The sequence below is a fragment of the Mercenaria mercenaria genome, chromosome 12 (assembly GCF_021730395.1).
Source record: "Mercenaria mercenaria strain notata chromosome 12, MADL_Memer_1, whole genome shotgun sequence".
Classification (NCBI taxonomy): domain Eukaryota; kingdom Metazoa; phylum Mollusca; class Bivalvia; order Venerida; family Veneridae; genus Mercenaria; species Mercenaria mercenaria.
Window position 1 is genome coordinate 7,447,065 of NC_069372.1, and position 15,238 is coordinate 7,462,302.

Below are 15,238 nucleotides of genomic sequence, written 5' to 3' on the forward strand. Positions count from 1 at the left end.
GTATACTGATATAATATTAAGTTAAATATTGCAACCGGAATACATAATCATTTATTTACTTTTCTGACAGCCTCGCCCCCGATTTTCTAGTGGTCATCGCTTTAATATAGATATGTTCCAATAAAAGTACAAATAAGATTGAAAAAATACAAGAAAGAGCTCTTCGTTTTGTTTATGAAGATTATTTAAGTACATATGAACAGCTACTTAGTAAAGCAACCCTTCCTATCTTGTATATCAGAAGAACTAGAGCAATGGCCATAGAAACATTTAAAAATTTTAACAACATCGCTTCATCTGTTTTAAATGATTTAATTCATATTCATGATTCTGGTTACAACTTTAGATATTCCAACCTACTAGAAGTTCCCCGGGTAACTACAACTAGGTATGGTAAACAAAGCTTCAGATATGCCGCTCCGGTTCTGTGGAACTCGCTCCCAGAAAATTTTAGGAAAAATCTAGTTTTAATTAATCTAAAAGCTTAATTTCACACTGGAATGGTCAAGACTGCAAATGTTCAATGTGCAAACATACTTAGCAGCTTGTTCCGCAGGACCGGACGGCATCTCTTTTCATCACACCCAACCAGTTAGTTTTTGCTTTGTTTAGCTGTTTTTTGTTGTATGCCTTGTCCCTCATAGTTAGCTACAATTATTATGTGTACCTTGCTTCTTTTGTGTAGTTGACATAGTTTTATGCTTTTTTCTCCGTGCTTAGTTTCTTAGTTACTTGCTGTTATGCTTTTTGCATTGTGTTGTCAATACTTGTCTTGCTTTGCATGCTTTAGCTACTTTTTGTATACCTTGTTTCCTTGTGTAGTCGACTTATATCTATGCATTGTTCTCCATGGTTAGCTGCTTTAGCTGGTTTCTTTTTGTTGCTTTAGTTGCACACTTTTCTTTCTATTATTTTTATGTAATAATTTGCATGCTTTTTATGTTCTCTATGTGGTATTGTCATTTTTACATCTTATTTCCATGCTATGTTTTATGTGCTACTGTGAAGGAGCTGCTGCTCATTTCATTTCGGATCTGATATGAGGTGATATTCTCGTTTAGCATATTTTTAATTCAGCTTTTTGCGCCAGTTTTGCCTCTCAGTTTTTTATTTCATGTTTATCTTAAGCAGTTCTTAGGCTTTTGGTCAGAGCAGCAGGTCTTTCATGGGTTTAACTTCATGTTGTACTGCTACATGTAATTTTGTATTACCCTATCTCTTATTTTACAGCTTGCTTACTATATGTTTTAACTGTTTATCTTTGTTATATATAGTCGGTTAAAAGCGCCTGTCGCTTATGTTGTATTGTTTCTCTGTCTTGCCGACTAAAAATAAAATTTATCTTATCTTATCTTATATGAATAGTTTTATGGCCCCCAATTAAGTTCCTTATGAAATATGGTTATGATTCCAAATTTATGTAAACATTTCACACTAGGCGACAGAACTACGGAAAATCAAAAATTAGAGGAGGCAAACATATTCTATCATTGTGAAACTATCCTGTTTGTTTATAATATTACTGGCATAGTAACGGCAGTATAGTCTCGAGCGTAGCGCCAAAAGTTATTCCGCACAATGTAAGGTACGGTACGGAAAAGGAGAATTCATGTATTCTTGCGAATTCTCGTTTTAAACGAGATTTCATAAAAATAAAAACAAAGCTTTTGTGTAAAATAATTACACGTTTATTTGAGAGCTGTTGCATTTTTGACTGAGAGAAAATTGCAGTTAGATGCATTGATAAGACATAATTCAGAAATGAAGGTAACTTTATCATGTGGCTGTAGGAGACCTGTCTTTGGAAAAGGGGTGTTACTGTGTTGGGTGGGTGTCTGGATCTGCGTGATACCAGCTCAGCCTCAGACGCTTGAGTGTGGTGGCTGAGTACTTCCAATCGCACGATGAGATTTCTTGTTTTTGTGCGGACGCTATCGTGAAAACAAGCTATTTAGAACGAAATGTCATGACCAGACAAGAGTAAAAACGACCAAGGCTATCGGCACGATGCTTTTGCTTTCTGCATCCGCATGACAGTTTTCAGATTATTTTTTGGCAGTGGCTTGTCCTCCGATTCTAGAATTAAGGAAGTTCCATATTCCTAGACAACCCTGTGAGGATAGACTAGGATTACAGAAGTATTTAAGAGGCCTCAAATATATGTTGGGGCATGCGGTTAATTTATAAAAATGCTACTAAAAAAATATTGCAAAAAATTATCCTTAAGGTATTTCCGCAAATTGAAATTAGAAATCCATGTGAAAAATCAGAACCCTCGAAACAGCTTTCGAAATGCAAGGATACAAAAAATATATGATAAAAATTGAAAAGATATATCTGTAGGTAAACTTGCGAGCATGAAAGCTACGCTGAACCCTATCTCCACAGTGCTTTGGAAGAAAATGAGTGAACATTTTTGGTGCAAAATTTCGGTATCGTATGCAACCTAAATTGTTATAAAACATTTATTTTCAAATCAAAGAAATGCCAAAATAGTGCATACGAGCGTTACTTTTTCAAGAAAATGTCGTTAAACATTCTAATGCGCAAAACACGTGCACAGTTTTTCTAAAATATTTCGCCGCCATGTTTATTTCAAGGAATAAAATATATGATTGTTCTTTTTACCTGAGATTCCTTACTGAAATATGTATGTCTCCTTATTCATGGTTAGAGATATCCATTTAGTATAGTTTTTCACTGAGATCTGTTACCGATCCTTCACATTTAAAGAATAAACGCAATGTGTAATGATAGTTTTTCGCTTTACACACCTCCATTGGACAAGAAAGCCGTTTCACTTAAAATTTGTAAGCATCCGCTGACAAAATATTACTGAAAGATCGAAACTTTTTCTAAAATAAAGTTGAATTTCAATCATTTTCAAAAACTGGAAATATTACACATTGTGTTGAATTTATAAATAAAACAAAAATCCCCAAAATAAACCATTTTAGATATTTTCAGGGAACTATACGTTTCAGCCGAACAACGCATTTCAAGATGACACAAAACTGATTTCTCTTCGTAAACAATGTCAAAGTTCACCTGAGGAACATTGCTGAAAAAGTAAAAGTGCTTAATTGTTTCAGTTTTACGTCCTGTAGAAAACAATCAACTTTCAACTTTAAATGCATAGATGTTCTATAATTATTCCAATATAAAAAACCGTCCGATCTTTTCCGTGAGAAATAAAACGAAGCAAATTTAACTATTTGTTTACACTTCAACCATGTGAAATTAAAGGCATGTATTATCACGAGACTCCCGTGCATTTTGAACCTCGTGGTGAATTAAACTGAATTTACTTTAAATTATGGTGTCTCAGTTGAGCCAGTTATTTGTTATCTCAGAGAACATACATTAAAGAAGTGTTTATGAGATTATGCATGTGTACGAATATTTACTAGTCTACTTTATATTAACGACGACAGAAAACAAGTGTGCACTCGGCAAATAGCAAGTCTATCATTTTCAAGTGTATACTGAACACTGATCCCAATGTTCGTAATTTTCAGATAAAGAACTCGTTATCCTTGGTTTCGTAGACAGTCTTAGTACTGGACCGCTGTTTCTGCTGTCAACACCGCAGTAATGTAAAGTCAATGTCCATTTCTATGCCGGAATTTCAATGCACATTTATTATCAGTTTAAATCTATGAAAATGTGAAAAAATGTCATTGTTTAACGAAGAACCAAGATGCAGAAAAGTTACTTTTGAGATATTGCTGATTTTAATCATTAGGTTTTCGCGTGAGAAGTTCAACTGATTGCATTTTGTAAGATGTTTCGTAGTTATCTACAACTGTATACAAATTGTATTACCTCCTAACATATTTGGCTGTACATTTTTTTTGCGATTTATTCTCACTGTGTTTTCAAAAACATGCTGCATTATTCTCATATTGTTTAAAAAGTCGATAGATCAAAATTGGTTAGTTTACGACGCATGATACATCTATTAAGGAATCACTATACACATCGAACTTGTCCCGGACCAGTATGCGGAAATATTGTGGCCTAATGTTTCAAGATTGTCTAAAAATATTTGCATATATCGTGATAAAGCAAATATTTCGATTGTTTTTATAATTTATAAATATACAATCACGTATGAGTGAGAAAGTTACGTTAAGTAATTTCGGTAGTTACCGCAGGAAGTGCCGAAAATTCCATTTCCACCAAATTTTCCGTGAGATAAGCAGCGCGTAAGTACATAAATTCCACTGTAAAAAATTAAACCTTTCTTATACTTGACAATCCTTGAAAAGAATTTCGGATCGTTGCCAAATCTTGTTCACATTAAGTCTGAGACTTGTCTTACAATTTTAGGCAGTTTGGTACACCATACGTATAAAATCATTGTCCGCACATTGCACTACTTTTATGTATGCTGAAAATAGCAATATGTACAGATTTATTTTAGTTTTAATACATGAGGTGGTGAGGTTTGAAAACAGATTTTGTAATAAGTTTAGTTCTATTCAGTAAGACAATTCTCCTATGCACTAATTGAAACTTTGAACTAACTTATGCCATTCATGAATTTTTAATAAAGTATTTTGAAAGGATTTATAAATCTAACCAAAAATTTGGAAAAATACAGGTAAAATATCTTCTTTATTTATTTCCAAATTTTAGTTTTACATTTTATACAGCTACTTTTAGTTCAGGTCTTGAAAACTGAGCTGTTTTTGTATTCTGGAACAGCTGCATTTGAAAGCTTTTGTTCACTATATTTTCACACTTCAAATGAAGGTCACTCTAAATTCAAGATGGCGGAAGTACCTTAAAGTGTTGGAACATCGGTAGTTTTATTGACACGTCACACTTCATTTCCGAGCAATAACTGGAGAAACATTTGACCTAGAACCTTCAAACTTCATAGGGTTGTAGGGCTGCTGGAGTAGACGACCCCTATTGTTTTTGGGGTCACTCCGTCAAAGGTCAAGGTCACAGGGGCCTGAACATGGAAAACCATTTCCGATCAATAACTAGAGAACCACTTGACCCAGAATGTTGAAACTTCATAGGATGATTGGTCATGAAGAGTAGATGACCCCTATTGATTTTGGGGTCACTCCCTCAAAGGTCGAGGTCACAGGGGCCTGAACATTGAAAACCATTTCCGATCAATAACTAGAGAACCACTTGACCCAGAATGTTGAAACTTCATAGGATGATTGATCATGAAGAGTAGATGACCCCTATTGATTTTGGGGTCACTCCATCAAAGGTCAAGGTCACAGCGGCCTGAACATGGAAAACCATTTCCAATCAGTAACTGGAGAACCACTTAACTCAGAATGTTGAAACTTCATAGGATGATTGTACATGCAAAGTAGATGACCCCTATCAATTTTGGGGTCACTCCATTAAAGGTCAAGGTCACAGGGGCCTGAACATTGAAAACCATTTCCGGTCAGTAACTTGAGAACCACTTGACCCAGAAGGTTGAAACTTAATAGGATGATTGGTCATGCAGAGTAGATGACCCCTAACGATTTTGGGGTCACTCTGTGAAAGGTCAAGGTCACAGGGGCCTGAACATTGAAAACCATTTCCGGTCAGTAACTTGAGAACCACTTGACCCAGAATGATGAAACTTCATAGGATGATTGGTCATGCAGAGTATATGACCCTTTACGATTTTAGGGTCACTCTGTTAAAGGTCAAGGTCACAGGGGCCTGAACATGGAAAACCATTTCCAATCAATAACTTGAGAACCTCTCGACCCAGAATGTTGAAACTTTAAAGGATGATTGTTCATGCAGAGTAAATGACCCCTATTGTTTTTGGGGTCACTCCGTTAAAGGTCAAGGTCACAGAGGCCTGAACATTGATAACCAGTTCCTGTAGATGACCCCTATTTATTTTGAGGTCACTTGATCAAAGGTCAAGGTCACAGGGGCCTGAACAGTGACTTAAGAACCACTAGGCCAAGAGTGTTGAAATTTAGCGGGATGACTGGACATGCCAAGTAGATGATCCCTATTGCAGCCAACCATCAGTGTCTCTTTGACTTTCGCTCCTGACCCCTATTGACTTCTTGCCTATAGGACTTTGCATTGGGGGAGACATGCGCTTTTTTACAAAAGCATTTTCTAGTTCCTTTAGATGTGGAATTGCTATGTCCGACTGGAGACTTTTAGACGGTGAACAACAAGTGGGTTTTTTGCATTCCGTCTGTCCGCGGCATACATGCCATATTTTCAGACGGTCAGTAAGGGAGATTGCCAGACAAAGATTGTATTCCATGTGATGTGTTAGTGATGTCACTGCTATTGACATGTATTTAATTAAGAACCTGCATCAATACACACCTGTTATTTAAAGTGACTGTGACTTTAAGTGCATTATAGCACTGGGAGTTGATTTATTTTTTGCTGATATGGAATTAACTTTTTTAAATTGTATTTATATCCAAAGGGTTTTCTTGGTTTGGGCAATCATTGCAATAGTGAAAAAAAACTTTAATTTGCAGTTTAATCACATTAGATTCACAAGGTTTACAAGGATAAGAAAACAGAATAACTGACATTTTGAGTGAATTTGTTATTTACTTTAAATCAATAGACTTAAACAAAGAAGGAACTAATAAAAATAGTAACATTATATTAAGCATATTTAGTTCCTTTTTCAACTTGCATGTCATGGTGTTAAAATATTTCCACATTTCCCCTAAAATCTTAGTCTAGCTTAAGCCCTGACTTTCATCACAAAAAGTAATGATCATTCTTGGCAAGAATTCACAATGGGTCATGTTACATACTAAAATGGTATTTTCAGTGACATCTGGATACAAACAACTGAAGATATGCATAAAGGTATAATTATTCAAAGCCTATGATAAACATGAAACATGATAACTGAAAAATAAAATGTGTAAGTGTTTCACCAAAAAAAAAAGTTATAAATACCCTGTTTTATGTTTTTCATTGAAATGTGAAAGCGCATGCGAATTACACATGCGCCAAGTTAGTCTATTAATTTTTTCCCTGAAAAAAAAGTGGCTATTAATTTATAACGGCCAGGGCTAGCACTGAGCTATATAGCTAAATCTATCATTATGTAGCTAGAAATAGCTATAAATCCAATAACAATTGTTTAAAATATGTTAATATTAAATATAAAATATTTATTATCCCATTCAAATGGTTTATGAGACAAAAGACAATCACAAAGAATGGAGATCTATGCAGTTTCAGTTTCAATACATGTTGCGAATTTCTGCGAATAGTCATTTATAAATTTGTCTTATACAGTACCATAATTATCACAAGTGAAAAAATCAGTGATGAGTTATCGCAAAATACTGCCGCAGTTATTGAAAATGTGACTACAAAGATCTTGGTTTTGTGTTATTGTCTTTCATCTTATAAACCTTTTGGACGGAATTATGACCATTTTGCATCTTGTTTTGACATATTTTGCATTATTATGTCTCCCCCAGGAGACATATTGTTTTTGCCCTGTCCGTCCGTCCGTCCTTCCGTCCGTCCGTACGTCACACTTCATTTCCAAGCAATAACTGGAGAACCATTTGACCTAGAACCTTCAAACTTCATAGGGTTGTAGGGCTGCTGGAGTAGACGACCCCTATTGTTTTTGGGGTCACTCCATCAAAGGTCAAGGTCACAGGGGCCTGAACATTGAAAACCATTTCCGATCAATAACTAGAGAACCACTTGACCCAGAATGTTGAAACTTCATAGGATGATTGGTCATGAAGAGTAGATGACCCCTATTGATTTTGGGGTCACTTCGTCAAAGGTCAAGGTCACAGGGGCCTGAACATTGAAAACCATTTCTGATCAATAACTAGAGAACCACTTGACCCAGAATGTTGAAACTTCATAGGATGATTGGTCATGAAGAGTAGATGACCCCTATTGATTTTGGGGTCACTCCGTCAAAGGTCAAGGACACGGGCCTGAACATTGAAAACCATTTTCAATCAATTACTAGAGAACCACCTGACCCAGAATGTTGAAACTTCATAGGATGATTGGTCATAAAGAGTAGACGACCCCTATTGTTTTTGGGATCACTCCATCAAAGGTCAAGGTCACAGGGGCCTGAACATTGAAAACCATTTCTGATCAATAACTAGAGAACCACTTGACCCAGAGTGTTGAAACTTCATAGGATGATTGTACATGCAAAGTAGATGACCCCTATCGATTTTGGGGTCACTCCATTAAAGGTCAAGGTCACAGGGGCCTGAACATTGAAAACCATTTCCGGTCAGTAACTTGAGAACCACTTGACCCAGAATGTTGAAACTTAATAGGATGATTGATCATAAAGAGTAGATGACCCCTAACGATTTTGGGGTCACTCTGTGAAAGGTCAAGGTCACAGGGGCCCGAACATTGAAAACCATTTCCGGTCAGTAACTTGAGAACCACTTGACCCAGAATGATGAAACTTCGTAGGATTATTGGTCATGCAGAGTAGATGAACCCCAACGATTTTAGGGTCACTCTGTTAAAGGTCAAGGCCACAGGGGCCTGAACATGGAAAACCATTTCCAATCAATAACTTGAGAACCTCTCGACCCAGAATGTTGAAACTTCATAGGATGATTGTTCATGCAGAGTAAATGACCCTTATTGTTTTTGGGGGTCACTCCGTTAAAGGTCAAGGTCACGAGGGCCTGAACATTGATAACCAGTTCCGATCAATAACTTGAGAACCACTTGACCCAGAATGTTGAAACTTCATAGGATGATTGAACATGCAGAGTAGATGACCCCTATTGATTTTGGAGTCAGTCTAATAAAGGTCAAGGTCACAGTGGCCTGTTCATGTAAAATCATTTTTTGGAAATAACTTGAGAACCACTTGACCTACAATGTTGAAACTTAATAGGATGATTGGACATGCAGAGTAGATGACCCCTATTTATTTTGTGGTCACTTGATCAAAGGTCAAGGTCACAGGAGCCTGAACAGTGACTTGAGAACCACTAGGCCACTAGTGTTGAAATTTAGCAGGATGACTGGACATGCCAAGTAGATGATCCCTATTGCAGCCAACCATCAGTGTCTCTTTGACTTTCGCTCCTGACCCCTATTGACTTCGTGCCTATAGGACTTTGCATTGGGGGAGACATGCGCTTTTTTACAAAAGCATTTTCTAGTTTGTATTGGTTTTATAGCTACATCTAGCTAGATGTAGCTATATAGCTAATTTGTGACTTTTCTGGGACCTGTTAATGATGTTACTTATTTTAAAAAAAAGAAATAAAAAACAAAAAAAACAGAAAGAATTAATAAATTAAAAAAGAAGAAAAGAAAGAAGAAAAAAAATAAAAAAGAAGAAAGAGAGAAGAAAAAAATGGGAAGAAACAATGAAAAATGAAAGAAAAAAATGCAAAATCATGAATATGAATTGAAGTAATAACATACTCTGAACAAAAAACAAAATTACAAAAATATATTTTTTAAACGATTATTTATTATGGAAATTGAAGAGAAAAAGAATAAAATGGGCCATGAACTGAGCGCCTGCTTGTGGTGTGGCGAGGATATAGTTGGACAACTATGTAAACATTGAAACATTAAAACATTACTATTTTCATTAAGAAGATTTTAATTTTTATCATTCATAATCATTCATCAACAGCGCATAAATAATTGTCCACCTATAACTGAACGCTCATGTATAATACCAAGTAGGATGAGAACGATATTTCTGCGTGCCGCCATTGATATGTATATCGTTTCAGATTATACTAACCCAACATAGCTGATCGATAACATGAAATAATATGACAGGCATTTAAACACGCTATTTAAAGTGAAATAAGTAAGTTTACAACATCATATATGTTTGATGCCTCCTAAATACTTCCATAATCCTAGCCTATCCTCATAGGGTTGTCAGGGAATATGGAACTTCCGTAATCCTAGAATCGGAGGCTAGAATTACGGTACTGTAATCCTAGCCACTGCCTTATTTTTTTATTCACATGGTGATCCTGCATGGAAATTTGTACCAGTTAACGAGCTATTTTTGTTGTTCCATACATGTTCCATAAGACTAATCAGATATACTGAAAACATACATGATTGTGTAGTCAAAGGGGTACATCACATAAAGGTTTTGGGGTGGTCTGGAGTATAATAATCTCTATATATAGGCAAGGGCTCCAGCTGTCAAAATGGCAATTTTAGTATGTAGCAGTGTGTATATAATGTATAATATAAGTAGTCTATGATATTGATTGTCAGATTAACTCAGTTGGTAGAGCATAGATCTGACTTGCAAGCAGAAGGTCACAGGTCGCTGAAAAAAATGGCCATCAGAGCTAAAAATAGAAAAATCTTGTCCAGCTTTCATTTGTCAAACTGCTGGCCGGATTTCAACAAAACATCTTAGGAGTGATCACTTCCAAGCTAATGTGATAAAAAGAATATTACATTAATTTTGTCTTTTTCACATTGACTTGATTAAACCAAAATAGAATAGTAAAATGTTGGACAGATACTTACATTCTGTTATTCTACTCAGCACATTTAATAATCTCTGTATATATAAAAGGACTCTCATGTAAGATCCTCTTTTAATTATCTGTGTTTCGAAGAGAAATTTGGACAATTATTTCATTTCTTAAAATTGCTGCACAATATTTATGTCAGCATTATTTTACTGCTCTTAAATATCAACATTATGACCGCAGTTCTATTACTAGTTGAACATGTTTTAATCTAGTACCTTATACTTTTATAGTCAATGCTGTTCCCAGCTGAAAGATTCCTTTTTTGTTTAATTCTTCAGATTCAGATGGAAGGATTTCATAAACTTCAGGATGACCTGGAAAAGGTCATAGAGAAGGATGACTCAGCAAGCTCAATCACAACAGATTCTGAGGAAACGAAACTTGAGTTCAGGAACATGAACGAGCGACTGAAACATATGTTCCATACGAACAAATTCCAGATCTTGATTGTGTGCCTCGTCATTTTAGATTGTCTTCTGGTTATAACAGAGCTGCTGATTGATCTGAAAGTGTTTCCACACTCGGCCAGCGAATCGCCTGCTCCCCACATTCTTCATTATGCAAGTATAGCCATACTCGGACTGTTCTTGATTGAGACTCTCGTAAGACTCGCTGTTTTCAAGCTCGAGTTCTTTAAACACAAGCTGGAGGTGTTTGATGCTGTTATTGTGATTGTTTCGTTTGTTCTCGATATTGTCTTCAGAAATCAAGAAGGACCTGAGAGTGGTATTGGGCTTCTTATTGTCCTCAGACTCTGGAGAGTGACCAGGATTTTAAACGGTCAGTATCTTAAATCTTTTGCAGAATCAAAGGACATTGAGTAAATCTTTATAGTTTACCTAGACTTTGTAAAGGTTTTTGAATTGTTATGCTCCCCAATGATGGAGAGAGATATATTGCTCATTGCCAGTCCATTGCAGAGCCTAAAGGAGGAACTTTTTAGGTTAATCTGAGACTGTTTAATGTCTGCATGTATTTCTGCAAGTAATTCAGATCACCGTTTTCCATGCACATTATAATTTGGCAAATTTCAAAGGGATCAGTGACAGTTGTTTCAATTAAAACATACGTATACATGGATTCATTTTTAGCCCACCATCATCAGATGGTGGGCTATTAAAATCACTCTGCGTCCGTGGTCCGTCCGTCCGTCATTCCGTCCGTCCGTCCGTTAACAATTTCTCGTTATCGCATCTCCTCAGAAACTACTGGTGGGATTTTGACCAAACTTTGTCAGAATGATGTATTGGTACCCTAGTTGTGTCCCCCTGAAAATCAGACTGGTTCAACAATTTATGAGTGAGTTATGGCCCTTTGTTTATTTCTATATTTTACATAGATTTATATAGGGAAAAACTTTGAAAACTTTTTTATCCAAAACCACAGAGCCTAGGGCTTTGATATTTGGTTTGAAGCATCATCTAGTGGTCCTCTACCAAGATGATTCAAATTATTTCTCTGGGGTCAAATATGGCCCCGCCCTGGGGGTCACATAGTTTATAATGACTTATATAGGGAAAAACTTTGAATAACCCCTTGTCCAAAACCACAGGGCCTAGGGCTTTGATATTTTGTATGTGACATCATCTAGTGGTCTTCAACTAAGATTGTTCATATTATACCCCTAGGGTCAAATATGGCCCCGCCCTTGGGGTCATATGGTTAACATAGACTTACATAAGGAAAAACTTTGAAAATCTTCTTGTCCAAACCACAAAGCCTAAGGCTTTGATACTTGTAATGTAGCATCATCTAGTGGTTCTCTACCAAGTTTGTTCAAATTATCGCCCTAGGTCAAAAATGGCCCCGCCCTGGGGGTCACATGGTTCATATAGACTTATATAGGGAAAAGCTTTTATAATGTTCTTGTCAATAACTAAAACATTCAAATTTGGACCACATGTATATTTTTGAGTGGCAAGATGAACCTTGACACGAGTTGACCTTGATTTTGACCTAGTGACCTACTTTCACATTTCTGTAGCTACAGCCTTCAAATTTGGACCACTTGTATATTTTTGAGTGGCAAGATGAACCTTGACATGAGTTGACCTTGATTTTGACCTAGTGACCTACTTTTACATTTCTCAAGCTACAGCCTTCAAATTTGGACCACTTGCATAGTTTTGTGTACCGAAATGAACTTTGACCTTTACATTGACCTAGTGACCTACTTTCACATTTTTTAGGTACAGGCTTCAAATTTGGACCACATGCATAGTTTTGTATTCTGAAATAGAATTTGACCTTGATTTTGACCTAGTGATCTACTTTTACATTTCTCAAGCTATAGCCTTCAAATTTGGACCACATGCATAGTTTTGTGTATCGAAATGAACCTTGACCTTTACATTGACCTAGTGACCTACTTTCACATTTCTGTAGCTACAGGCTTCAAATTTAGACCACATGCATAGGATTGTGTACTGAAACAAACTTTAACCTTGACATTGACCTAGTGACCTACTTTCACATTTCTCAAGCTACAGCTTTTGAATTTGGATCACATGCACAGTGTTGTGTACAGAAATGAAATTTGACCTTGAGGTAGTCAGTAAGTCTTGAAATTTGGAACACTCAAAAATGGCACATTGGTGGGCGCCAAGATCACTCTGTGATCTCTTGTATTTTTCAGGTATTGTTTTGTCAGTCAAGTTACAGGCAGAGAAAAGAGTTCAGCGTGAACGTAGATTACGAGACGCGTGTGAACAGGAGCTTATGAAATATCGCGAGTACTGCGCAGCTCAGGAGAGCGAGATTGAAACGTTGAGAGGCCTTTTAAGAAAACACGGTATCAGTGACATTATACAGACAGAAATTCCAAAACCCGCAAGTCGTATTGATGTTGTCGCAGAAGTTAATCAAGTTGATGATAAAGGGATTGAAGTGAAAGAAAAAAGTCCCGATATGCCGCCTTCAGTCTGATTTGTTCTTCTCTCTGTCTGACACTTCTCAATGAAAATGGTTGCCATTGTTTTTTGGTAGCATGTTTCTACAGATTTTGTTGATTTATTCACATTTTTGAACAGTTATAATGCATAAACAAAGTTAAGCATGACTGAGTTTGATAAATCTTGCCTACTTGTATTTAAATCAGCAAAATTTGTAGAATCAGATATGTATAATTATGCATTTAATGTGCTATTTAAAGAAATTTATAAGGTGCATTTAAATATGTTCATCAAGTATTTTCAGTTAGTTGTTTTTGCAAGGAGTATCTGTCTTAAGCTGTTATCTAAGCATTATGTAATATATTCATTTGGACACTCGCCACATTGAAAGGTTCCATTTCAGTTTTCTTGTTTGTGCATCATGTCACCAGTTATTTGTTTAACACTCATTAAACATCTCCAATTAATTAGTCACCATATAATATAATCACATTTTTGTGATAACTTATAAATGCTTGGAACATAGCCTTACTGAACAATTTTTTGTTTTATGTGTACATGTAATTCTATTTTTCTCAGTCTTTATGTATCATTTGATATGACCATAATGCCGCCAGTTTCTGACTGTTTCATCAAATTTTGAAATTCAATTTTGTTGATTGACTATGTCACAATCTCAGTAGTACTTCCACTGGCACCAGACCAGAAAGAAAATGCCTCTGTATATGTTATACCCTACCCCTAGGTATCATATAAGAACCATGGTCGTGAACGGGAAAATATACTAACCCATTTCAATCGCGTATTTCATACCTAAAACACGCAGTTCAGTAAATGTGTACTATTGATATTAAACAAGTGGTAATTTATCTTCCGTTGTGTACCTGTCACATTTCTTCAATACTTCTTATCTTAGAAAAACAACGTGTAGTTTATAGTTTTTTCAACGATACACAAAAGACTTGCTTGAACTTCCCTGGTGTCTAGATTACAGACACACTCTGATTGGCTGATGTGAAAATGTATGTCCTTCGTCATTTTACTACATGTGTACGCTTAAATATTTATATGCAGCATAAATGTGCAAAATGAATTAAATAAACAGAATAGATGTATACCAATGTATGATTTCAAATTCAAAATCATATACAAGATGAAGTTCATTCATCATTTTGAGTCTTATGGTAAAACTGTGAATATATTGCATTCTGTTTTTGTTTGTTTACATTTGGCCTAACATGTGCACACTGCCGTGACCTCTAGACCGGATGTTCATTAGGGGAGTTCACGCAAGTTTTTTCTGTAACGTTGACTAAAGCATAAAATATGTGGAGCATCTCTGCAATATGGAATATTGAGACAATGTGACAGGTGCATGAATGAAGATAAATTATCGTTTGTTTAATATCAATAGTACACATTTACTGAACTGCGTGTTTTAGGTATGAAATACGCGATTGAAATGGGTTAGTATATTTTCCCGTTCACGACCATGGTTCTTATATGATACCTAGGGGTAGGGTATAACATATACAGAGGCATTTTCTTTCTGGTCTGGTGCCAGTGAGTACTTCCTTATTGATGAATATCAAACATTTGACAATTTCTTTTTAAAAAATACAAATTTAAGTGAATTGTTATTGTGATATAGAGGGTTTTAACAAGGGAAGTAACCTTATTTTGACTTATTTTCCATTCACACATGGATTATAACTTTTTAAACTCCTTGTAAACACTAGCTACTTGAATGCTCTTAATCTAAGTTTGCTCTTCAGAGTTTCTTCCTCATGTTTTTGTTACTTGTATAAAAAAAGGCTGCAAGTATGAGATGTATGTAAG

General features: G+C 35.9%; 1 protein-coding gene across 1 annotated transcript; it reads left to right on the top strand.

Annotated features, from left to right (window-relative positions):
* Window positions 1–1,607: 1,607 nt before the first annotated feature.
* Window positions 1,608–14,146, top strand: LOC128547199 (voltage-gated hydrogen channel 1-like). The gene is made up of 3 exons (XM_053519090.1): window positions 1,608–1,767; window positions 10,787–11,288; window positions 13,144–14,146. The coding sequence occupies exons 1-3, from the start codon at window positions 1,762–1,764 to the stop codon at window positions 13,431–13,433; spliced, it is 798 nt and encodes a 265-aa protein (XP_053375065.1). The 5' UTR covers window positions 1,608–1,761; the 3' UTR covers window positions 13,434–14,146.
* Window positions 14,147–15,238: the final 1,092 nt, after the last annotated feature.

Coding starts and splice junctions, on each gene's coding strand:
- LOC128547199 (XM_053519090.1), top strand. Junction 11,289..13,143: donor AGTGACCAGGATTTTAAACG/GTCAGTATCTTA, acceptor TGTATTTTTCAG/GTATTGTTTTGTCAGTCAAG.